At 37.1% G+C, this 26,453-nt stretch overlaps 2 protein-coding genes across 2 annotated transcripts in view; both read right to left on the reverse strand.

The window, feature by feature from the left end:
* LOC132493655 (organic anion transporter 7) overlaps positions 1-2,364 on the reverse strand; it is a 39,478-nt gene extending 37,114 nt beyond the window's left edge. The window contains exons 1-2 of the mRNA XM_060104394.1: positions 1,963-2,364; positions 1,173-1,276 (exon numbers count right to left, since the gene is read on the reverse strand). Of these exons, the coding sequence (XP_059960377.1) occupies positions 1,173-1,276; positions 1,963-2,364 (506 nt within the window). The remainder of the gene's footprint in view (positions 1-1,172; positions 1,277-1,962) is intronic.
* Positions 2,365-16,659: 14,295 nt separating this feature from the next.
* Positions 16,660-18,384, reverse strand: LOC132494097 (solute carrier family 22 member 10-like). The gene is made up of 2 exons (XM_060105135.1): positions 17,984-18,384; positions 16,660-16,768 (listed from the first exon to the last, which is right to left on the reverse strand). The coding sequence occupies exons 1-2, from the start codon at positions 18,382-18,384 to the stop codon at positions 16,660-16,662; spliced, it is 510 nt and encodes a 169-aa protein (XP_059961118.1).
* Positions 18,385-26,453: the final 8,069 nt, after the last annotated feature.

Below are 26,453 nucleotides of genomic sequence, written 5' to 3' on the forward strand. Positions count from 1 at the left end.
TGTTTGTTTTTTGATATTGAGCTGTGTGATCTGCTTGTAAATTTTGCAGATTAATCTTTTGTCAGTTGCTTCATTTTCAAATATTTTCTCCCATTCTGAGGGTTGTCTTTTGGTCTTGTTTATGGTTTCCTTTGCTGTGCAAAAGCTTTGAAGTTTCATTAGGTCCCATTTGTTTATTTTTGTTTTTATTTCCATTTCTCTAGGAGGTGGGTCAAAAAGGATCTTGCTGTGATTTATGTCATAGAGTGTTCTGCCTATGTTTTCCTCCAAGAGTTTGATAGTGTCTGGCCTTAGATTTAGGGCTTTAATCCATTTTGAGTTTATTTTTGTATATGGTGTTAGGGAGTGTTCTAATTTCATACTTTTACAGTATGTAAAAATCCAGTTTTCCCAGCACCACTTATTGAAGAGGCTGTCTTTTCTCCACTGCATATTCTTGCCTCCTTTATCAAAGATAAGGTGACCATAGGTGCGTGGGTTTAGCTCTGGGTTTTCTATCTTGTTCCATTGATCTATATTTCTGTTTTTGTGCCAGTATCATACTGACATGATACTATACATAGAGAATCCTAAAGATTCTACCAGAAAACTACTAGAGCTAATCAATGAATTTGGTAAAGTAGCAGGATACAAAATTAATGCATGGAAATCTCTGGCATTCCTATACACTAATGATGAAAAATCTGAAACTGAAATTAAGAAAACACTCCCATTTACCATTGCAGCAAAAAGAATAAAATATCTATGCATAAACCTACCTAAGGAGACAAAAGACCTGTATGCAGAAAATTATAAGACACTGATGAAAGAAATTAAAGATGATACAAATAGATGGAGAGATATATCATGTTCTTGGATTGGAAGAATCAGCATTGTGAAAATGACTCTACTACCCAAAGCAATCTACAGATTCAATGCAATCGCTATCAAACTACCACTGGCATTTTTCACAGAAATAGAATAAAATATTTCACAATTTGTATGGAAACGCAAAAGACCCCGAATAGCTAAGGAAATCTTGAGAATGAAAAATGGAGCTGGAGGAATCAGGCTCCCTGACTTCAGACTATACTACAAAGCTACAGTAATCATAAGTGTTTCTTAATGGAAGAATGATTCATGAGTTCATGAAAATACCTGAGTAAAGAGATCTGTGATCCAGAGACACTCACCTGTCTGATAAATGGCCATATATGATGCTTCCCACCAGCATTCCAGCCATGAATAAGAATTTGGCCATTGATTTTAGTGACTGAGATTCACATACCAGGTCCCACTGGAAGAGAAGGAAACCATCAAAGGAGAGCTCCACAATTTATAACCCCTCAGTGGAAACCTGATCGAAACAGTTTAAATGATTTACACATTTCTTTATTTCAGCCCCTTTTTCCTCTCCAGCTTCCTTTTTTACTTTAGTTGACTTTTATCATTCAGGTATCAGCTTAAACATAACTTCCTTTAGGAAGCCTCCTCTAAACCTGTTGCTTATATTTATGCCTTTTTAAATTCCATAATAAGTGATCCTCAAACTTGGCCACAGAGTGCATTCATTTGAGGAGATTTAAAAATTTACTGATGCCAGAATTTCATTACAGATCTTCTCATATGGTTACTCTGGGGTACGGTGCTTGGAGGTTTTGATCAATATCCATGATATTTCTAATTTTCAAGCCAGGCTGAGCATTACTGACCTTTTAAACACATCGCATAAATTACTTGCTTAACCTTTGGTCTTTTAAATAATAAAAGCCGTATAATAGCAAGGTCACATCTATTTTTTTAGTTCATTAGACTCATTAAATATATAGGTGTCTGGCATTCAGTAAAGAAGTAATTAATATCTGCTGAAAGAATGAAGAATGAGCACCTAATAGTGATAAAAATTCTAGAAGCTTTTTCATTACTCTGTTACCCTTAAACACCCAGACCATGCACTCATAAGATGTAAATGGGGCCTCTTACCTCAGTCACAACAGTGGAGGAGAAGGAGCTTTGGTCATACACCCAGCCATCCACACAGGGTTCTGTGTCCAGGTCAGTCATGTTGGGGAAGGTCCCGTTCAGGTGAAGGAGCTGCCACTGGGGGAGGAGGAAGCGACGACACTTCTCTGGCCTCAGGTTTGAGTCCAGTGGGATGGAGATTCTCAGGAGGGTGTCTTGGCTGAGGGTCCCAGTGCCATTAGCAGAGTCAGTGTCATTGTCAAGGATGTGAACCCAGCAGCGATGACCAGGAACAGCTGCAGTGAAGTTCTCCAATAGAATATGAGGGTACACTATGAGGCTGGAGATACAAAGGAAAACCATCTGAAGGATCTGGAATCTCCCCAGGCCTCCAACTTGATCCAGGAGGTCCTGAAAGGCCATTGAGCTGAGCAGTGATCCCCAAGGGGAGGCAAAATGACTATTTAGAGAAGTTCAAAGGGAGAAAAAGTTTCCTTTCACTATGTCACACACTAAGTGTGTATTGATCCTGATCTCAGTGTTAGCTCAATGGGCCCTGTCTCACCTTCACAGCAAGGCCATGGAAGCTATTTCTCCAACTTCTTTGGGAATCAGGTCGGTAACTGTCTTCTCTAAAGTCACAGAGAAATATTTTGCTGAGATGCTTCCAGCAATTGACAAAACTGTTTAAAGGTCTACTTTGTGAAAATTCTTTTTGTCAGCAGTGTCCCAAAGTGACACTGGACTTTGAGCTACACATCTGTAAATAAAATAAAATAAACCTGCTACATGGTTTGCAGTCCCTTTCAGAACATGTCATTTGTCAGACTCGAAAGTGAAACGTGTTTTGTTTTTCTGTGAAAAGTACTGAAAGTAAGTGCTTTGCTTTTTAGTACTGACTTTTGATTAAAAGAGTTAATGAAAATAGTCCTGAATTAATTTAAAGGAAGTGAAATATGATACAATATTTTTCTTTTGGTAAATGACATTATTCTGCTTAAAGTCAAATCAAACCATGATTTCACATTGAAAATAAATTACTCAAAATGGGATCAGGGTGGGTAGTGATGGAGGGCAGAGGGTTAAGTCATTGGTAAGTGCATAGAGAAGTTTATTTTTTACAGGCTTATAGATTCATTCGGATAACATTTGTGAGGACCTGTTCTGTTCTAGGAATACAGCATTGTGTTAGACAAGGTCTTTAAGTGTAAGACTATGGTGAGTAAGGGAGAGGTATGTAAATAACTACAATCTGATATTATAAAACATATATATGGCAAATGCACAATGTGCTATGGAAGAACTGAAGAGCAATATAGGAAAAATGTCACCTTTGTTAGCACTAAATCTTCCATTAAAAAATCTTTTGAAGCCTTATTGTGGTATAATTCATATAACACATAATTCTCTTTAAAATATACACTTACATGGATTTTATTTGTTCACAGTTGTGCATCCATGACTATGCTCTCATTACAGAACATTTTTGTCATCACAAAAGAAACCTGTACCCACGAGGAGTCACACCCCCTTCCCCACTTTACCCCTAACTCTTAGCAACCACTAATCTACGTCTGTCTCTATGGATTTGCCTAATTTATGTATTTCATAGAAATCACGTTATAAAATATGTGGGCCTTTGTATCTGGCTTCTTTCTGGTTTTTTTTTCACTTAACATAATGTTTTCAAGTTTCATCTATGTTGTAACATATGCCATTCTTTCATTCCTTTTTATGACTAATTAATTCTTTTTTTGGCAATCAATTTGACTTTATTATTTTTCTACATATATATTTATTTTTTACTTTATATTGGAGTATAGTGGATTAACAATGTTGTGTTAGTTTCAGGTGTACAGTAAAGTGATTCAGTTATACATATACATATATCTATCCTTTTTCAAATTCTTTTCCCATTTAGGTTATTACAGAATACTGGGCAAAGTTCCCTGTGCTATACAGTAGGTCCTTGTTGGTTATCTATTTTAAATATAGCAGTGCATAAATGTCAATCCCAAATTCCCAATTTATCCCTCCCCCCACCTTTCCCCTTTGGTAACCATAAGTTTGTTTTCTAAGTCTGTGAAACTGTTTCTGTTTTGTAAATGATTTCATTTGTATCATTTTTAAAAAGATTCTGTATATAAGAGATATCATATTATATTTGTCTTTCTCTTTCTGATTTACTTAGTATGATAATCTCCAGGTACATCCATGTTGCTGCAAATGACATTATTTCATTCTTTCTTAGAGCTGAGTAATATTCCACCATATATATGTACTACATCTTCTTTATCCATTCCTCTCCTGATGGACATTTAGGTTGCTTCCATGTCCTGGCTATTGTAAATCTCATTGTAGTTTGCATTTCTCTAATAATTAGCGATGTTGTACATCTTTTCATGTGTTTTTGGCCATCTGGATGTCTTCTTTGGAGAAATGTCTATTTAGATCTTTTGCCCACTTTTTGATTGGGTTGTTTGCTTTTTTGATATTGAGCCACATGAGCTGTTTGTATATTTTGGAGATTAATCTCTTGTTGGTCGCTTCATTTGCAAATATTTTCTTCCATTCTGTGAGTTGTCTTTTCAGGTTTTTTTTAATGGTTTCCTTTGCTGTGCAAAAGCTTTTCAGTTTAATTAGATTCCATTTGTTTATTTTTGTTTTTATTTTCATTACTCTAGGAGGTGGATCCAAAAAATATTGCTGTGATTTATGTCAAAGAGTGTTCTATGTTTTCTTCTAGGAGTTTTATTGTATTTGATCTTACATTTAGGTCTTTAATCCATTTTGAGTTTATTTTTGTGTAAGGTGTTAGAGAACATTCTAATTTCATTTTTTTACATGGAGCTGTCCAGTTTTCCAAGCACCACTTATTGAAGAGACTGTCTTTTCTTCATTGTATATTCTTGCTTCCTTTGTCATAGACTAATTGACTATAGGTGCGTAGGTTTACTTCTGGGCTTTCTATCCTGTTCCCTTGATCTCTATTTCTGTTTTTGTGCCAATACCATACTGTTTTGATTATTGTACATCTGTAGTGTAGTCTGAAGTCAGAGAGCCTGATTCTTCCAGCTCCGTTTTTCTCTCTCAAGATTGCTTTCGCTATTGGTGTTCTTTCATGTATCCATACAAATTTTAAGATTTTTTTGTTCTAGTTCTGTGAAAAATACTACTGGTAATTTGACAGGGATTGCATTGAGTCTGTAGATTGCCTTGGGTAGTATAGTCATTTTGACAATATTGATTCTTCCAGTACAGAACATTCATATATCTTTCTATCTGTTTATGTCATCTTCAATTTCTTTCATCAGCATCTTACAGTTTTCAGAGTACAGATATTTTTCCTCCTTAAATAGGTTTATTTCTAGGTATTTTATTCTTTTTGATGCAATGGTAAATGGAATTGTTTCCTTCATTTCTCTTTCTGATCTTTCATTGTTAGTGTATACGAATGCAATAGATTTCTCTGTATTAATTTTGTATCCTGCAAATTTACTGAATTCATTGATGACCTCTAGTAGTTTTCTGGTAGTACCTTTAGGATGTTCTATGTATAGTTTCATGTCATCTGCAAACACTGACAGTTTTAATTCTTTCTTTCCAATGTGGATTCCTTTTATTTCTTTGTCTTCTCTGATTGCTGTGGCATTTGCCTTATATATTTACTTGCTCCTATGTTGGGTGCACATATATTTACAATTGTTATAACTTCTTCTTGGACTGATGCCTTGATCATTATGTACTGTCCTTTGTCTCTTGTAACAGTCTTCTTTTTTAATGACTTTATTGGAGTATAATTGCTTTACAATGGTGTGTTAGTTTCTGCTGTATAACAAAGTGAATCAGCTTTACGTATACATATATCCCCAAATCTCCTCCTTCTTGCATCTCCCTCCCACCCTCCCTATCTCACCCATCTAGGTGGTCACAAAGCACCGAGATGATCTCCCTGTGCATTGTGGCTGCTTCGCACTAGCTATCTATTTTACATTTGGTAGGGTACATATGTCCATGCCACACTCTCACATTGTCCCAGCTTACCCTTCCCCCTCCTCATGTCCTCAAGTCCATTCTCTACGTCTGCGTCTTCATTCCTGTCCTGACCTTAGATTCTTTTTTTTTTAACATCTTTATTGGAATATAACTGCTTTACCATGGTGTGTTGGTTTCTGCTTTATAACAAAGTGAATTCATTAGACATATACATATATCTCCATATCTCTTCCCTCTTGCATCTCCCTCCTTCCCACCCTCCCTATCCCACCCCTCTAGGTGGTCACAAAGCACCAAGCTGATCTTCCTGTGCTATGCAGCTGCTTCCCACTAGCTATCGATTTTACATTTGGTAGGGTACATATGTCCATGCCACCCTCTCACCTTGTCCCATCTTACCCTTCCTCTCCCCGTATCCTCAAGTCCATTCTCTAATAGGTCTGTGTCTTTATTCCCGTCTTGCCCCTAGGTTCTTTATGACCATTTTGTTTGTTTGTTTTTTAGATTCCATATATATGTGTTAGCATACGGTATTTGTTTTTCTCTTTCTGACTTACTATACTCTGTATGACAGACTCTAGGTCCATCCACCTCACTACAAATAACTCTATTTCATTTCTTTTTATGGCTGAGTAATATTCCACTGTATATATGTGCCACACCTTCTTTATCCAGTCATCTGTTGGTGGGCACTTAGGTTGCTTCCATGTCCTGGCTACTGTAAATAGAGCTGCAATGAACATTGTGGTAATTGACTCTTTTTGAATTATTGTTTACTCAGGGTATATGCCCAGTAGTGGGATTTCTGGGTCGTATGATAGTTCTATTTTTAATTTTTTAAGGAACCTCCATACTGTTCTCCATAGTGGCTGTATCAATTTACATTCCCACCAACAGTGCAAGAGGGTTCCCTTTTCTCCACACCCTCTCCAGCGTTTATTGTTTCTAGATTTTTTGATGATGGCCATTCTGACTGGTGTGAGGTGATATGTCATTGTAGTTTTGATTTGCATTTCTCTAATGATTAATGATGTTGAGCATTCTTTCATGTGCTTCTGGGCCATCTGTATATCTCCTTTGGAGAAATGTGTATGTAGGTATTCTGCCCATTTTTGGATTGGTTTTTTGTTTTTTTGATATTGAGCTGCATGAGCTGCTTGTAAATTCTGGAGATTAATCGTTCATCAGTTGCTTCTTTTGCAAATATTTTCTCCCATTCTGAGGGTTGCCTTTTCATCTTGTTTATGTTTTCCTTTGCTGTCCAAAAGCTTTTACGTATCATTAGGTCACATTTTTGTTTGTTTGTTTGTTTGCTCCTATTTCTATTTCTCTAGGAGGTGGGTCAAAAAGGATCTTGTGTTTTATGTCATAGAGTGTGCTGCCTATGTTTTCCTCTAAGAGTTTGATAGTGTCTGGCCTTACATTTAAGTCTTTAATCCATTTTGAATTTATTTTTGTGTATGGTGTTAGGGAGTGTTCTAATTTCATTCTTTTACATGTAGCTGTCCAGTTTTCCCAGCACCACTTATTGAAGAAGCTGTCTTTTCTCCATTGTATATTCTTTCCTCCTTTATTAAAAATAAGATGACCATATGTGCATGGGTTTATCTCTGGGCTCTCTATCCTGTTCCATTGATCTATATTTCTGTTTTTGTACCACATTTTCTTGATTACTGTAGCTCTGTAGTATAGTCTGAAGTCAGGGAACCTGATTCCTCCAGCTCCGTTATTCTTTCTTAAGATTGCTTTGGCTATTCAGAGTCTTTTGTGTTTCCATACAAATTGTGAAATTTTTTATTCTAGTTCTGTGAAAAATGCCATTGGTAGTTTGATAGGGATTGCACTGAATCTGTAGATTGCTTTGGGTAGTATAGTCATTTTCACAATGTTGATTCTTCCAATCCAAGCACATGGTATATCTCTACATCTGTTTGCATCATCTTTAATTTCTTTCACCAGCATCTTGTAGTTTTCTGCATACAGGTCTTTTGTCTCCTTAAGTTGGTTTATTCCTAGGTATTTTATTCTTTTTGTTGCAGTGGTAAATGGGAGTGTTTCCTTAATTTCTTTTTTCATCATTAGTGTATAGGAATGTAAGAGACTTCTGTGCATTAATTTTGTATCCTGCAACTTTACCAAATTCATTGATTAGCTCTAGTAGTTTTCTGCTAGCATCTTTAGGATTCTCTATGTGTAGTGTCATGTCATCTGCAAACAGTGACAGCTTTACTTCTTTTCTGATTTGGGTTCCTTTTATTTCTTTTTCCTCTCTGATTGCTGTGGCTAAAACTCTAAAACAATGTTGAATAATAGTGGTGAGAGTGTGCACCCTTGTCTTGTTCCTGATCTTAGTGGAAATGGTTTCAGTTTTTCACCATCAAGAATGATGTTGGCTGTGGATTTGTCATATGTAGCCTTTATTATGTTTAGGTAAGTTCCCTCTATGCCTGCTTTCTGGAGGGTTTTTATCATAAATGGGTGTTGAATTTTGTTGAAAGCTTTTCCTGCATCAACTGAGATGATCATATGGGTTTTTTTTTTGTGTGTGTGTGGTACGCGGGCCTCTCACTGTTGTGGTCTCTCCCGTTGCGGAGCACAGGCCCCAGATGCGCAGGCTCAGTGGCCATGGCTCACGGGCCCAGCCGCTCCGCGGCATGTGGGATCTTCCCCGACATGGGCACGAACCCATGTCCTCTGCTTCGGCAGGTGGACTCTCCACCACTGTGCCACCAGGGAATTCCAATCATATGGTTTTTATCCTTCAGTTTGTTCATATGATGTATCACATTGATTGATTTGTGTATATTGAAGAATCTTTGCATTCCTGGGATTAACCCCACTTGATCATGGTGTATGATCCTTTCAATGTGCTGTTGGATTCCGTTTGCTAGTATTTTGTTGAGGATTTTTGCATGTTTGTTCATCAGTGATATTGGCCCGTAGTGGTCTTTCTTTGTGACATCCTTGTCTGTTTTTGGTATCAGGGTGATGGTGGTCTCATAGAATGAGTTTCATAGTGTTCCTCCCTCTGCTATATTTTGGAAGAGTTTGAGAAGGATAGGTGTTTGTTCTTCTCTAAATGTTTGATAGAATTCCCCTGTGAAGCCATCTGGTCCTGGGCTTTTGTTTGTTGGAAGATATTTAATCACAATCTCAATTTCAGTGCTTGTGATTGGTCTGATTATATTTTCTATTTCTTCCTGGTTCAGTGTCAGAAGATTGTGCTTTTCTAAGAATTTGTCCATTTCTTCCAGGTTGTCCATTTTATTGGCAAATAGTTGCTTGCAGTAATCTCTCATGATCCTTTGGATTTCTGTGGTTTCAGTCGTTACTTCTCCTTTTCATCTCTAATTCTGTTGATTTGAGTCTTCTTTTTTTTCTTGATGAGTCTGGTTAATGGTTTATCAATTTTGTTTATCTTCTCAAAGAACCAGCTTTTAGTTTTATTGATCTTTGCTATCGTTTCCTTCATTTCTTTTTCATTTATTTCTGATCTGATCTATATGATTTCTTTTCTCCTGCTAACTTTGGGGTTTATTTATTCTTCTTTCTCTAATTGCTTAGATGTAAGGTTAGGTTGTTTAAGGTAGGATAGTATTGCTATAAACTTCCCACTTAGAACTGCTTTTGCTGCATCCCATAGGTTTTGGGTCATCTTGCTTTATTGTCATTTGTTTCTGGGTATTTTTTGATTTCCTCTTTGATTTCTTCAGTGATCTCTTGGTTATTAAGTAGTGTATTGTTTAGCCTCCATGTGTTTGTATTTTTTAGAGATTTTTTTCCTGTAATTGATATCTAGTCTCATAGCATTGTGGTCAGAAAAGATACTTGATACGATTTCAATATTCTTAACTTTACCATGCCTAATTTTGTGACCCAAGATATGATTTATCCTGGAGAATGTTCCATGAGCACTTGAGAAGAATGTGTATTCTGTTGTTTTTGGATGGAATGTCCTATAAATATCAATTAAGTCCATCTTGTTTAATGTATCATTTAAAGCTTGTGTTCCTTATTTATTTTCATTTTGGATGATCTGTCCATTGTTGAAAGTGGAGTGTTAAAGTCCCCTACTATCATGGTGTTACTGTCGATTTCCCCTTTTCTGGCTGTTAGTATTTGTCTTAGGTATTGAGGTGCTCCTATGTTGGGTGCATAAATATTTACAATTGTTATATCTTCTTCTTGGTTTGATCCCTTGATCATTATGTAGTGTCCTTCTTTGTCACTTGTAATAGTCTTTGTTTTAAAATCTATTTTGTCTGATATGAGAATTGCTACTCCAGCTTTCTTTTGATTTCCATTTGCATGGAATATCTTTTTTCATCCCCTCAATTTCAGTCTGTATGTGTCCCTAGGTCTGAAGTGGTTCTCTTGTAGACAGCATATATACGGGTCTTGTTTTTGTATCCATTCAGCCAGTCTGTCTTTTGGTTGGAGCATTTAATCCTTTTACATTTAAGGTAATTATCGATATGTATGTTCCTATTACCATTTTCTTATTTGTTTTAGGTTTGTTATTGTAGATCTTTTCTTTCTCTGTGTTTCCTGCCTAGGGAAGTTCCTTTAGCAGTTGTTGTGAAGCTGGTTTGGTGGTGCTGAATTCTCTCAGCTTTCGCTTGTCTCTAAAGGTTTTAATTTCTCTGTCAAATCTGAATGAGATCCTTGCTGGGTAGAGTAATCTTGGCTGTAGGTTTTTCTCCTTCATCACTTTAAATATGCCCTGCCACTCCCTTCTGGCTTGCAGAGTTTCTGCTGAAAGATCAGCTGTTAACCTTATGGGGATTCCCTTGTGTGTTATTTGTTGTTTTTCCCTTGCTGCTTTTTAATATTTTTTCTTTGTATTTAATTTTTGATAGTTTGATTAATATGTGTCTTAGCATGTTTCTGCTTGGATTTATCCTGTATGGGACTCTCTGTGCTTCCTGGTCTTGATTAACTATTTCCTTTCCCATGTTAGGGGAGTTTTCAACTATAATCTCTTCAAATATTTTCTCAGTTCCTTTCTTTTTCTCTTCTTCTTCTGGAACCCCTATAATTCGAATGTTGGTGCATTTAATGCTGCTGTAATCTTGATTGTTAACTTCCTTCTACTAACTTTGGGCTTAGTTTGTTCTTTTTTCTACTTCTTTGAGGTATAAAGTTAGATTGTTTATTTAAGATATTTTTTCTTTCTAACATAGACATTTGTTACTATAAAATTCACTTTTACTAGTATCTTGCCACATCTCAGAAATTATGGTGTACTTTGATTTTGTTTTTGTTTGTCTCACATATTTTTAAAACCCTCTTTTAATTTCCTCTTCAGTGTAATGTTTGTTCAAGAGTGTGTTGTTAATGTATACATATTTGTGATAAAAATATAAGTGCTCAGTTAACTGGGTATAGAAGGAACATACCTCAACATAATAAAGATGATATACAACTGGTCTTCAGATAACATCATACACAGTAGTGACACTTTGAAATATTTCCCTCTATGTTCAGGGGAAAAAAGTGGGCCCACTCACACCTCTCCTATCAACATAATCCTGGAATTCCTACTCAGAGCTACCAGGTGAGAAAAAGAAGTAAAATATATCCTTACTGGAAAGGAGGAATTATATTCTCTATGGTTGCAGATGATATGAACTTGTACATAGAAAATCCTGTCAACTCAAACAAAAAAATTTGCTAGAACTAATCTACAAATTCAGTAACTTTGTAGGATACAAAATCAACATATAGAGATCAAATGCATTTCTACATGCTAACAAAGAAATATCTGATTCCTCCAGCTCCGTTTTTCTTTCTCAAGATTGCTTTGGGTATTTGGGGTCTTTTGTGTTTTCATACAAATTGTGAAATATTTTTTGTTCTAGTACTGTGAAAAATGCCAGTGGTAGTTTGATAGTGGTTGCATTGAATCTGTAGATTGCTTTGGGTAATAGAGTCATTTTCACAATGTTGATTCTTCTAATCCAAGAACATGGTATATATCTCAATCTATTTGTATCATCTTTAATTTCTTTTATTATTGTCTTCTAATTTTCTGCATACTGGTCTTTTGTCTCCTTAGGAAGGTTTATCCCTAGATATTTTATTCTTTTTGTTGCAGTGGTAATTGGGAGTGTTTTCTTAATTTCACTTCCAGATTTTTCATCATTAGTGTATAGGAATGCAAGAGATTTCTGTGCATTAATTTTGTATCCTGCTACTTTGACAAATTCATCAATTAGCTCTAGTAGTTTTCTGGTAGCATCTTTAGGATTCTCTATGTATAGTGTCATGTCATCTGCAAACAGTGACAGCTTTACTTCTTTTCCAATTTGGATTCCTTTTCTTTCTTTTTCTTCTCTGATTGCTGTGACTAAAATTTCCAAACTATGTTGAATAATAGTGGTGAGAATGGGCAACCTTGTCTTTTTCCTGCTCTTAGTGGAAATGGTTTCAGTTTCTCACCATTGAGGATGATGTTGGCTGTGGGTTTGTCATATATGGCCTTTATTATGTTGAGGAAAGTTCCCTCTAAGCCTACTTTCTGGAGGGTTTTTATCATAAATGGATGTTGAATTTTGTCGAAAGCTTTCTCTGCATCTATTGAGATGATCATATGGTTTTTCTCCTTCAGTTTGTTAATATGCTGTATCACATTGATTGATTTGCATAGATTGAAGAATCCGTGGATTCCTGGTATAAACCCCACTTCATCACAGTGTATGATCCTTTTATGTGCTGTTGGATTCTCTTTCCTAGTACTTTGTTGAGGATTTTTGCATCTATGTTCATCAGTGATATTGGCATGTAGTTTTCTTTCTTTGTGACATCTTTGTCTGGTTTTGGTATCAGAGTGATGGTCCCTGACTTCAGACTATACTACAAAGCTACAGTAATCAAGACAGTATGGTACTGGCACAAAAACAGAAATATAGATCAATGGAACTGGACAGAAAGCCCAGAGATAAACCCACGCACATTTGGTCACCTTATCTTTGATAAAGGAGGCAAGAATGTACAGTGGAGAAAAGACAGCCTCTTCAATAAGTGGTGCTGGGAAAACTGGACAGCTACATGTAAAAGAATGAAATTAGAACACTCCCTAACACCATATACAAAAATAAACCCAAAATGGATTAAAGACCTAAATGTAAGGCCATACACCACCAAACTCTTAGAGGAAAACATAGGCAGAACACTCTATCACATAAATCACAGCAAGATCCTTTTTGACCTACCTCCTAGAGAAATGGAAATAAAAACAAAAATAAACAAATGGGACCTAATGAAACTTAAAAGCTTTTGCATGAAAAAGGAAACCATAAATGAGATGAAAAGACAACTCTCAAAATGGGAGAAAATATTTGCAAATGAAGCAACTGACAGAAGATTAATCTCCAAAATTTAGAAGCAGCTCATGCTGCTCAACCTTAAAAAAACAAACAACCCAATCCAAAAATGGGCAGAAGACCTAAATATGCATTTCTCCAAAGAAGATATACAGATTGCCAACAGACACATGAAAGAATGCTCAACATCATTAATCATTAGAGAAATGCAAATCAAAACTACAATGAGATGTCACCTCACACAAGTCAGAATGGCCATTCATCAAAAAATCTAGAAACAATAAATGCTGGAGAGGGTGTGGAGAAAAGGGAACCCTCTTGCACTGTTGGTGGGAATGTAAATTGATACAGCCACTATGGAGAACAGTATGGAGATTCCTTAGAAAACTAAAAGTAGAACTACCATACGACCCAGAAATCCCACTACTGGGCATATATCCTGAGAAAACCACAATTCAAAAGGAGTCATGTACCAAAACGTTCATTGCAGCTCTATTTACAATAGCCAGGACATGGAAGCAACCAAAGTTTCCATCAACAGATGAATGGATAAAGAAGATGTGGCACATATATACAATGGAATATTACTCAGCCATAAAAAGGAACGAAACTGAGTTATTTGTAGTGAGGTGGATAGACCTAGAGACTGTCATACAGAGTGAAATAAGTCAGAAAGAGAGAAACAAATACCATATGTTAACACATATATATGGAGTCTAAAAAAAATGGTCATGAAGAACCTAGGGGCAAGATGGGAATAAAGATGCAGACCTACTAGAGAATGGACTTGAGGATATGGGGAGGGGGAAAGGTAAGCTGGGACAAAATGAAAGAGTGGCATGGACATATATACACTACCAAACGTAAAATAGATAGCTAGTGGGAAGCAGCCGCATAGCACAGAGAGATCAGCTCAGTGGTTTGTGACCACCTAGAGGGGTGGGATAGGGAGGGTGGAAGGGAGGGAGATGAAAGAGGGAGGAGATATGGGGACATATGTATATGTATAACTGATTCACTTTGTTATAAAGCAGAAACTAACACACCAATGTAAAGCAATTATACTCCAGTAAAGATGTTAAAAAAAAAAGAAAGAAACAGTCCCATTTACTATAGCATCAAAAACCATAAAATAATTAAGTATAAGTTTAACCAAGGAGATGAAAGATCTGGACACTGAAAACAACAAGACTTTGATGAAAGAATGTAAGACACAAATAAATGGAAAGATGACCCATGTTCATATTAGAAAAATTAGTATTTTAAAAATGTCCAGGGGCTTCCCTGGTGGCGCAGTGGTTGAGAGTCCGCCTGCTGATGCAGGGGATGGGGGTTCGTTCCCCCTTCCGGGAAGATCCCACATGCCGTGGAGCAGCTGGGCCTGTGAGCCATGGCCACTGAGCCTGCACGTCCAGAGCTTGTGCTCCACAACGGGAGAGGCCACAACAGCGAGAGGCCCGCGTACCGCGAAAATAAAATAAAATAAAATAAAAATAAAATGTCCATACTACGCAAAACCATCTATAGATTCAGTGCAGTCTCTTTCAAAGTTCTAATGACATTTTTCACAGAAATAGAAAAACTATCCTAAAATTTATGTGAAATCACCAATGACCCCAAATAGTCAAAGCAATCCTCACAAAGAAGATCCAAGCTAGAAGCATCACACTTTTGATTTCAAACTATACTACAAAGCTATAGTAATAAAACATTATGGTACTGGCATTAAAATAGACCATAAACCAATAGAAAAGAATCATGATCCCAGAAATTAAGTCTTCAGATACCATATGTGGTAAAGAAGCCAATAACAGTGTCTTCAGTAATGGTATTGAAAAAACTGTATAATCACATAGAGAAGAATGAAGTTTGACCCCTATATTCACAATTGAAAAAATTCACTCAGAATGGATTAGACTTACACAATACCCTGAAACAGTAAAACTCCTGGAAAAAAAGATAAGGACAAAGCCCCTTGACATTCTTGAAAACAGTGTTTTGGATCTATTAGCCTTCTGAACTGGCATAAGGGTACTTCTCATTGTTTTCATTTGTAATTCTCTAATGATTAGAGATGTTATGCATCTTTTCATATACCTGTTCACTATTTCTATGTGACCTTTGGAGAAATACCTATTGATTTCCTTTGCCCATTTAAAAAAATCAGGTTATTTGTGGATTTTTGCCATTGGTTCTAGTAGTTCCCTGTAAATTTTGGATAGTAACTCTTTATCAGCTATATGACTTTCACATATTTTCTCTCATTCTGTAGGTTTCCTTTTCATTTTGTTGATCATTGCTTTGCTAAGTTTTTTGGTTTGATATAATCCCACTTTGTTTTTCCTTTTCATGACGGTGTTCAGAAGTTTTAACCTATTTTTAGTTTAAAATCTTTAGCTTAGCTATAAGGCTCCGTCTTCTTTCCTTAAGTTTCCACACTCATTACCTGTCATAACCCACTTCCACCCACAGCCACACATATCTATCACCCTATGCCCATATAAAGAGATCAATCAGCATTTTATTGTGAATCATCATAAAGGGTTCAGTTGGAAGACCGGCCAATATGAGCACTCTGACCCTGAAATCTTTTATGAATTACACTGAGGTGATACATTCAGAGTCCACAATTTTCAGCTGTAAGATTAAATGATGTTAGGCTTACAGACAACAAGGGATACTTTAAGCCTTTCATTTCCCCTACAGGAGACTTGCATGTAGGGCTGCCACGGTTGTCCTCTTACTTTCAAATGATTACTGCCAGGCACAGAATAACCCAAACCTCTCACACACAAGTTATAACACCAGGGGTCTACAGATTAATTACCTTACATGTTTGCAAGTATTACCTCTAACGAGGATTTTTTTTTTTTACAGAATCAAACATCCAGATTATAGCCACAACATGTCTTAATTCAACTTCAGTACCAAATAACAAAGCATCAGGTTTTATAGAATGAATACTAATTACAGTGGGGGTAACCGCAACATGATGACTGATGTAGGAAACCACAGCATTTAGCTCACTGAATCTGTAAGGTACTTAATATAGAAGCTATGGCAAAGGCCTGCATTCCTTTTACTTCCCATTGGCAACTCCTTCTCATCTTTATAAATGAAGTTTATGGCAACTTGCCTCTAAATGCTGTTCTGAAATGCACCCAGATCTTATAAAGAGGTCATTTCTGTCTCCAGTACAGAGAGCTCTGTGGCAACAAAATGGCATTTATCACAATGAGTCTAATTCTGCATTTCCATCTATAGCTCCCTGGGAACCAAGGCAACCCACAACAGTTTAAATTATATACTAGGGGAGTTCAATAAAGACTTCTTTATGAAACAGTTAATCATAAACTGTGAAAACAACACAGAGGAAGGGCAGCAGTGAGCTAGACACTCATCCGTCTGAGCGATGGCCATATATGAGGCCCCACACCAGCATTCCAGCCAGGAATCGGGATTGAACCACTGGTTTCTGTGACTGATGATCACATACGAGGTCCCACCGGAAGAGAAGGAAACCAGCACAGAGGAGCTTCACATCATCTTGAATCCCTTGATGTGCACTGACTCCAATAGCCCTCAGTGAACACACCCTCTGGCTTCCTTTACTACATCTACTCATCTGTATCATTCATGTCTCGGCTTAAGCATATATTTTCTAGAATTCCTCAGCTAACTCTCCTAGGTTATCTTGGGGCCAATCTTTACATTCACTTAGCACTGCATACCTCAGTAGACCTCAATATTTGCACACATTGAAACCACTGAAGTTTGGCCTCTCGCTGTTGTGGCCTCTCCCGTTGCGGAGCACAGGCTCCGGACGCGCAGACCCAGCAGCCACGGCTCACGGGCCCAGCCGCTCTGCGGCATGTGGGATCTTCCCGGACCGGAGCATGAACCCCGTGTCCCCTGCATCGGCAGGCAGACTCTCAACCAGTGCGCCACCAGGGAAGCCCAGTTTTGTTTTGTTTTTTTTGAAGATGTTGGGGGTAGGAGTTTATTAATTAGTTTATTTATTTTTGCTGTGTTGCATCTTCGTTTCTGTGTGAGGGCTTTCTCTAGTTGTGGCAAGCGGGGGCCACTCTTCATCGCGGTGCGGGGGCCTCTCACTATCGCGGCCTCTCTTGTTGCAGAGCACAGGCTCCAGACGCGCAGGCTCAGTAGTTGTGGCTCACGGGCCTAGTTGCTCCGTGGCATGTGGGATCTTCCCAGACCAGGGCTCGAACCCGTGTCCCTTGCATTAGCAGGCAGATTCTCAACCACTGCATCACCAGGGAAGCCCCACTGAAGTTTTTTTTTCAACACTGATTCCCAGATTTCACACCCAGAGTGAAATGCATTCCGATTTGTTTCTCAGACAAGTAGCCAGGACATGGAATTAAAAAAAACTAATAGTGGCAATTTGTAACTAGGTTGAGAGCAAATGACCAAGAATAATTTTCCACAATTTATATCAAGTACTTATCCAACCATCAACATTCACATTAAATTTAAAACTTTGTGATAGGAAAATTCATGTCTAGCTTGTTGATTTCACTGTCACCAATTGTGCTATAAGTGCTTGGCAATTAAATAGATAAGCAATCACTTTTCCTAAAAGAATGAAAGAGAGATGGCTACATTATCTACTCAGTAACTGAACAGTTGAACTGTGTTTATTTTATGCTATTGTAAACACCCACACCATGTACTCAGAAGAGGTAAATGGGGACTTTACCTCAGTCACGATGGTGGAGGAGAAGGAACTTCGGTCATACACCCAGCCACCCACGCAGGGCTCCGTGTCCAGGTCAGTCATGTTGGGGAAGGTCCCATTCAGGTGAAGGAGGTGCCACTGGGGGAGGAGGAAATGATGACATTTCTCTGGTTTCAAGTTAGACTCTAACGGGATGGAGATTCTCAGGAGGACATCAGGGCTGAAGATCCCAGCGTCATTATCAGAGACAGTGCCATTATCAAGGATGTGGACCCAGCAGTGATGACCAGGAATGGCTGCAGTGAAATTCTCCAATAGTAGATGACAAACTACTATCATGAGAGAAGGAAGAATTAAAACCAGCTGAAGGATCTGGAATTTCCCCAGGCCACCAAATTCATCCAGGAGCTCCTCAAAGGCCATTGTGTACAGGTGATCCTCAGGATGACTTTAGCTACAACTTCAAAGGGAGAAAAACATTTCCTTTCACTAATTGACACTAAGTCTATGTGACCTCACACCAGTTTCTCATCAATGGTTCCTGTGACCTCACTACTGCAACAGAGCAGTGGAAGCAATTTCCCCAGTCCTTTTGGAATCAGGAGGTATTTCTTCTTTAGAAAAGTCACAGAGAAAATAATTTACCAAAGATACTTCTATCTGATGACCATTAAATCTGTTTAAAGTTTTACTCTCTGAATGTGCTTGGCCTCAGTGATTTCTGTGAAGTGAACTTTGGACTTTGGCATGTACATGGTCTCTAAACAAGCTAAAATAAGCCTGCTACAGGGTCTTCAGTCATTTCCAGAAAATTGAATTTGAGACACACAGAAGTGAACTGCTTTATGATTTTTCTGTGGAAAAAACAGAAAACAAGTGTTTTTATTGTTTACACTGAATTTAGATTAAACTAATTAACAAAATACAATCATTTTTGTTTTCAGTTTTAGGATCAGCTTTATTCTGCATTTTATCTTCACCAGGGAGAAGGCAAAAAAGCTGGAGAACAGACCAACCTGCACCACACAGTCACAGATCACATCTCTAAAGAGTATATATGGTGGAAATTAAGGGCCTAAAGCAGGTCAGCAGTGAAGCACAAAGATCAATCACCAGGATCCCAAACATCTCATCTCGTCTTTCTTATTGGCTGTTTGGAATCAGTCATTTATATTTCATTTAGTTTCCTTTTTTAAAGCACAACCAACATTCCAACAAATAATCATTTTCTGTTCTTTTTTGGGGATGCAGAGAAAAAATTACTCAGTTTTTGATTTTTGCAACATCACCAGCTTGTTCTCCACAACCATGGTGGTGGTGATCCACACAGTCCACAAAATTCAGTTTATTTTGAGGTTCAAGTGAGAGGTTGACACTCTGAAAGATGGATGGAGGCATCCTTGGCTATTACGCACCCAGGGCTAGGTGAATTTTTGCCCCAAAGGAGCTGAACTTGGTTTCTGTTGTCTCCCCTGAAAACCACATCATTCCTACAGCTGAGACCCTCTTCTTTTTTTTTTTAACATCTTTATTGGAGTATAATTGCTTTACAATGGTGTGTTAGTTTCTGCTTTATAACAAAGTGAATCAGCTATACGTATACATATGTCCCCATGTCCCCTCCCTCTTGCATCTCCCTCCCACCTTCCCTATCCTACCCCTCTAGGTGGACACAAAGCACCAAGCTGATATCCCTGTGCCATGTAGCTGCTTCCCACTGGCTGTCTATTTTACATTTGGTAGTGTATATATGTCCATGCCACTCTCTCACTTTGTCCCAGCTCACCCGTCCCCATACCTGTGTCCTCAAGTCCATTCTCTATGTCTGCGTTTTTATTGATGCCCTGCCCCTAGGTTCTTCAGAACCATTTTCGTTTTTTATTAGATTCTATATACATGTGTTAGCATACGGTATTTGTTTTTCTCTTTCTGACTTACTTCACTCTGTATGACAGTCTCTAGGTCCATCCACCTCACTACAAATAACTCAATTTCATTACTCTTTATGGCTGAGTAATATTCCATTGTATATATGTGCCACATCTTCTTTATCATCTGTCAATGGACACTTAGGTTGCTTCCATGTCCTGGGAATTGTAAATAGTGCTGCACTGAACAGTGGGCTATATGAATCTTTTTGAATTATGGTTTTCTCAGGATATATGCCCAGTAGTGAGATTGCTGGGTCATATGGTACTTCTATTTCTAGGTTTTTAAGGAACCTCCATAATGTTCTCCATAGTGGCTGTATCAATTTACATTCCCACCAACAGTGCAAGAGGGTTCCCTTTTCTCCACACCCTCTCTGGCATTTGTTTGTAGATTTTTTGATGATGGCCATTCTGACCAGAGTGATGTGATACCTCATTGTAGTTTTGATTTCCATTTCTCTAATGATTAGTGATTTTGAGCGTCCTTTCATGTGTTTGTAGGCAATTTGTATATCTTCTTTGGAGAAATGTCTGCTTAGGTCTTCTGCCCATTTTTGGATTGGGTTGTTTGTTTTTTTCATATTGAGCTGCATCAGCTGCTTGTATGTTTTGGAGATTAATCCTTTGTCACTTGCTTCATTTACAAATATTTTCTCCCATTCTGAGGGGTGTTTTTTCATGTTGTTTATGTTTTCCTTTGCTCTGCAAAAGCTTTTAAGTTTCTTTAGGGCCCATTTGTTAATTTATGTTGTTATTTCCATTTCTCTAGGAGGTGGGTCGAAGAGGATCATGCTGTGATTTACATCATAGAGTGTTCTGCCTATGTTTTCCTCTAAGAGTTTTATAGTGTCTGGCCTTATATTTAGGCCTTTAAACCATTTTGAGTTTATTTTTGTGTATGGTGTTAGGGAGTGTTCTAATTTCACTCTTTTACATGTAACTGTCCAGTTTTCGCAGCACCACTTATTGAAGAGGCTGTCTTTTCTCCATTGTATATTCTTTTTTTTTTCCTTTTTTGCGGTATGCAGGCCTCTCACCATTGTGGCCTCACCCGTTGAGGAGCACAGGCTCCGGACGTGCAGGCTCAGTGGCCATGGCTCACGGGCCCAGCCACTCCACGGCATGTGGGAACTTCCCCAATCAGGGCACAAACCCATGTCCCCTGCATCGGCAGGTGGACTCTCAACCACTGCGCCACCAGGGAAGCCCTCCGTTGTATATTCTTGCATCCTTTATCAAAGATAAGGTGACCATATATGCGTGGGTTTATCTTGGGGATTTCTATGCTGTTTCATTGATCTATATTTCTGTTTTTGTGCCAGTTCCATACTGTCTTGATTACTGTAGCTTTGTAGTATAGTCTGAGGTCAGGGAGCCTGATTCCTCCAGCTCCGTTTTTCTCTGTCAACATTGCTTTGGCTATTCGGGGTCTTTTGTGTTTCCATACTAATTGAGAATTTTTTTGTTCTAGTACTGTGAAGAATGTCATTGGTACTTTGATAGGGATTGCATTGAATCTGTAGATTGCTTTGGGTAGTATAGTCATTTTCACAATGCTGATTCTTCCAATGCAAGAACATTGTATATCTCTCCATCTGTTTGTATCATCTTTAATTTCTTTCATCAGCATCTTATAGTTTTCTGTATACAGGTCTTTTGTCTCCTTAAGTTGGTTTATTCCTAGGTATTTTATTCTTTTTGTTGCAATGGTAAATGCAAGTGTTTCCTTAATTTCTCTTTCAGATTTTTCACCATTAGTGTATAGGAATGCAAGAGATTTCTGTGCATTAATTTTGTATCCTGCTACTTTACCAAACTCATTGATTAGCTCTAGTAGATTTCTGGTAGCATCTTTAGGAAACTCTATAGTTTCATGTCATCTGCAAACAATGAGAGTTTTACATCTTCTTTCTCTATTAGGATTCCTTTTATTTCTTTTTCTTCTCGGATTTCTGTGGCTAAAACTTTCAAAACTATGTTGAATAATAGTGGTGAGAGTGTGCACCCGTGTCTTGTTCCTGATCTTAGTGGAAATGGTTTCAGTTTTTCACCATCGAGAATGATGTTGGCTGTGGGTTTGTCATATATTGCCTTTATTATGTTGAGGTATGTTCCCTCTATGCCTACTTTCTGGACGTTTTTTTAAAATCATAAATGGGTTTTGAATTTTGTCAAAAGCTTTTTCTGCATCTATTGAGATAATCATATGGTTTTTCTCCTTCAGTTTGTTAATATGGTTTATCACATTGATTGATTTATGTATATTGAAGGATCCTTGCATTCCTGGCATAAACCCTACTTGATCATGGTGTATGATCCTTTTAATGTCTGTTGGATTCTATTTGCTAGTATTTTGTTGAGAATTTTTGCATCTACGTTCATCAGTGATGTTGGCCTTTAGTTTTCTTTTTTTGTGACATCTTTGTCTGGTTTTGGTATCAGGGGAATGGATAAAGAGGATGTGGTACATATATACAATGGAGTATTACTCAGCCTTAAAAAGGAACGAAATTGGGTCATTTGTAAAGACGTGGATGGACCTAGAAACTGTCATACAGAGTGAAATAAGTCAGAAAGGGAAAAACGAATATAGTATATTAGCGCATATATGTAGAATCTAGAAAAATGGTACCGATGAACCAGTTTGCAGGCAGAAATAGACACCGATGTAGAGAACAAATGTATAGAGACCAAGGTGGGAAAGTGGTGGGGTGAGGTATGGGGTATGAATTGGAGGATTGGGACTGACATATATACACTAATATGTATAAAATAGATAACTAATAAGAACCTGCTGTATAAATACTAAATAAAATAAAATTTAAAAATTAAAATAAATATGTCATTTATTATAAGCATTATGAATAGTTTTCTCATTAATGGTTGCCTTTTAATTCTTAAATTATTTTATTTCACAATTTACATTTTTTTAACACCATTGGGAAAGTGGCAGAGGTGTGTGGTGATATGATGAATTGGGAGATTTGGATTGACATACATACACTAAGATGTATAAAATAGAAAACTAATAAGAACCTGCTGTATAAAAAATAAATAAAATAAAATTCAAAAATTCAGAAAAAAATAGGATAATAGTAGGTGACTTTAACTCCCCACTTACAACAATGGACAGATCATCCAAACAGAAAATAAATAAGGAAACACAAGCTTTAAATGACTGATTAGACCAGATGGGCTTAATTGATATTTATAGGACATTCCATGCAAAAACAACAGAATACACTTTCTTCTCAAGTGTACACAGAACATTCTCCAGGATAGATCACATCTTGGGTCACAAATCAAACCTTGGTAAATTTAAGATAACTGAAATTGTATCAAGCATCTTTTCCAACCACAACACCATGAGACTGATATCAATTAGGAGGATAAAACTACAAAAAATACAAACACATGAAAGTTAAACAATACGCTACTATACAACCAAAAGATCACTGAAGAAATCAAAAAGGAAATCAAAAAATACCTTGAAACTAATGACAATGAAAACACGATGACCCTAAACCTTTGGGATGCAGCAAAAGCAGTTCTAAGAGGGAAGTTTATTGCAATTCAATCCTACCTTAAGAAACCAAAAAAATCTCAAGTAAACAACTTAACCTTACACCCAAAGCAATTAGAGAAAGAAGAATAAAAAAACAGAACCCTCCCCCAAAAGTTAGCAGAAGGAAAGAAATCATAAAGATCAGATCAGAAATAAATGAAAAAGAAATGAAGGAAACAATAGCAGAGATCAATAAAACTAAAAGCTGGTTCTTTGAGAAGTTAAACAAAATTGATAAACCATTAGTCAGACTCTATAGGAAAAAAGGGAGAAGACTCAAATCAACAGAATTAGAAATGAGAAAGGAGAAAAAACAGCTGACACTGCAGAAATACAAAGGATCATGAGAGACTACTACAAGTAACTATATGGACAACCTAGAAGAAAGAGACAAATTCTTAGAAAAGTACAACCTTCTAAGACTGAACCAGGAAGAAATAGAAAATATAAACAGACCAATCACAAGCACTGGAAATTGAAACTGTGATTAAATATCTTCCAACAAACAAAAGCCCAGGACCAGATGGCTTCACAGGTGAATTCTATCAAACATTTAGAGAAGAGCTAACACCTATCCTTCTCAAACTCTTCCAAAATATAGCAGAGGGAGGAACAGTCCCAAACTCATCCTATGAGACCACCATCACCCTGATACCAAAACCAGACAAAGATGTCACAAAGAAAACTACAGGCCAATATCACTGATGAACATAGATGCAACAATCCTCAACAAAATACTAGCTAACAGAATCCAACAGCACATTAAAAGGATCATACACCATGATCAAGTGGGGTTTATCCCAGGAATGCAAGGATTCTTCAATATATGCAAATCAATCAGTGTGATACACCATATTAACAAATTGAAGGAGAAAAACCATATGATCATCTCAATAGATGCAGGAAAAGCTTTTGACAAAATTCAACACTGATTTATGATAAATAACCCTCCAGAGAGTAGGGATAGAGGGAACTTACATCAACATAATAAAGGCCATATATGACAAACCCACAGCGAACATCATTATCAATGGTGAAAAATTGAAACTATTTCCTCTAAGATCAGGAACAAGACAAGGTTGTCCACTCTCACCACTCTTATTCAACATAGTTTTGGAAGTTTCAGCCACAGCAATCAGAGAAGAAAAAGAAATAAAAGGAATCCAAATCACAAAAGAAGAAGTAAAACTGTCATTGTTTGCAGATGACATGATACTGTACATAGAGAATCCTAAAGATGCTACCAGAAAACTACTAGAGCTAGTCAATGAATCTGGTAAAGTAGCAGGATACAAAATTAATGAACAGAAATATCTTGCATTCCTATACACTAATGGTGAAAAATCTGAAAGAGAAATTAAGAAACACTTCCATTTCCCATTGCAACAAAAAGAATAAAATACCTAGGAATAAACCTACCTAATGTGGCAAAAGACCTGTGTGCAGAAAACTATAAGACACTGATGGAGGAAATCAAAGATAATACAAACAGATGGAAAGATATACCATGTTCTTGGATTGGAAGAATCAACATTGTGAAAATGACTATATTACCCACAGCAATCTACAGATTCAGTGCAATCCCTATCAAATTACCAATGGAATTTTTCACAGAACTAGGACAAAAAATTTTACAATTTGTGTGGAAACAGAAAAGACCCTGAATAGCCAAAGCAATCATGAGAAAGAAAAAAGGAGCTGGAGGAATCAGGCTCTGCAACTTCAAACTATACTATAAGGCTACAGTAATGAAGACAGTATGGTACTGCCACAAAAACAGAAATATAGATCAAATGGTACAGAATAGAAAGCCCAGAGATAAACCCATGCAAATATGGTCACCTTATCTTTGACAGTGGTGGCAAGAATATACAATGGAGAAAAGACAGCCTCTCCAATAAGTGGTGCTGGGAAAACTGGACAGCTACATGTAAAAGAATGAAATAAGGACACTTCTTAACACTGTTCACAAAACTAAACTCAAAATGGATTAAATACCTAAATGTAAAGCCACATACTATAAAACTCTTAGAGGAAAACATAGGCAGAACACTCTATGACATATATCACAGCAAGATCTTTTTTGGCCTACCTTCTCAAGTAATGGAAATAAAATAAAAAAATAAACAAATGGGACCTAATGAAACTTAAATCTTTTTTCACAGCGAATGAAACAATCAAAAACCAAAAAGACAACCTATAAAATGGGAGAAAATATTTGCAATTGATGCAGCTGACTTGGGGTTAGTATCCAAAATATATAAACAGCTTGTAACACTGAAGAAACAAACAATCTGAACAAAAATGGAAGACCTGTACATACATTTTTCCAAAGAAGACAAATGGATGACTAACAGGCAAATGAAATGATGCTCAACATCACTAATGACTAGAGAAATGCAAATCAAAACCACAGTGAGGTATTAGCTCACAGCTGTCAGAATGACTATCCTCAAAAAGACCACAAATAACAAATGTTGGTGAAGATATGGTGAAAAGGAGCCCTTGTACACTGCCGATGGGAATGTAAATTGGTGCACCCACTATGGAAAACAGTGTGGAGAGTCCTCAAAAAAAAATAACTAGAAAAGAAACTACTATATGATCCAGCAACTCCACTCCTGGTTATATATCCCCAAAAAAGCAAAACACTAATTGGAAAAGATACAGGCACACTAATGTTTGTAGCAGCATTATTTACAATAACCAAAACATGGAAGCAACTCGAATGCCCATCAGCAGCTGACTGGATTAAGAAGATATATTCCATATGTATATATGGAACATTACTCAGCCAAGAAAAAGAATGAAATATTGCCATTTGTAGCAACATGGATGGATCTAGAAAATATCATGCTTAGTGAAGTAACTTAGAGAAAGACAAATACTATATGATATCAGTCATAAGTAGAATCTAAAAAATAATACAAACAAATGTATATACAAAACAGAAACAGACTGACAGACATAGAAAACAAATTTATCATTACCAAAAG

The sequence above is a fragment of the Mesoplodon densirostris genome, chromosome 7, assembly GCF_025265405.1.
Source record: "Mesoplodon densirostris isolate mMesDen1 chromosome 7, mMesDen1 primary haplotype, whole genome shotgun sequence".
NCBI lineage: Eukaryota > Metazoa > Chordata > Mammalia > Artiodactyla > Ziphiidae > Mesoplodon > Mesoplodon densirostris.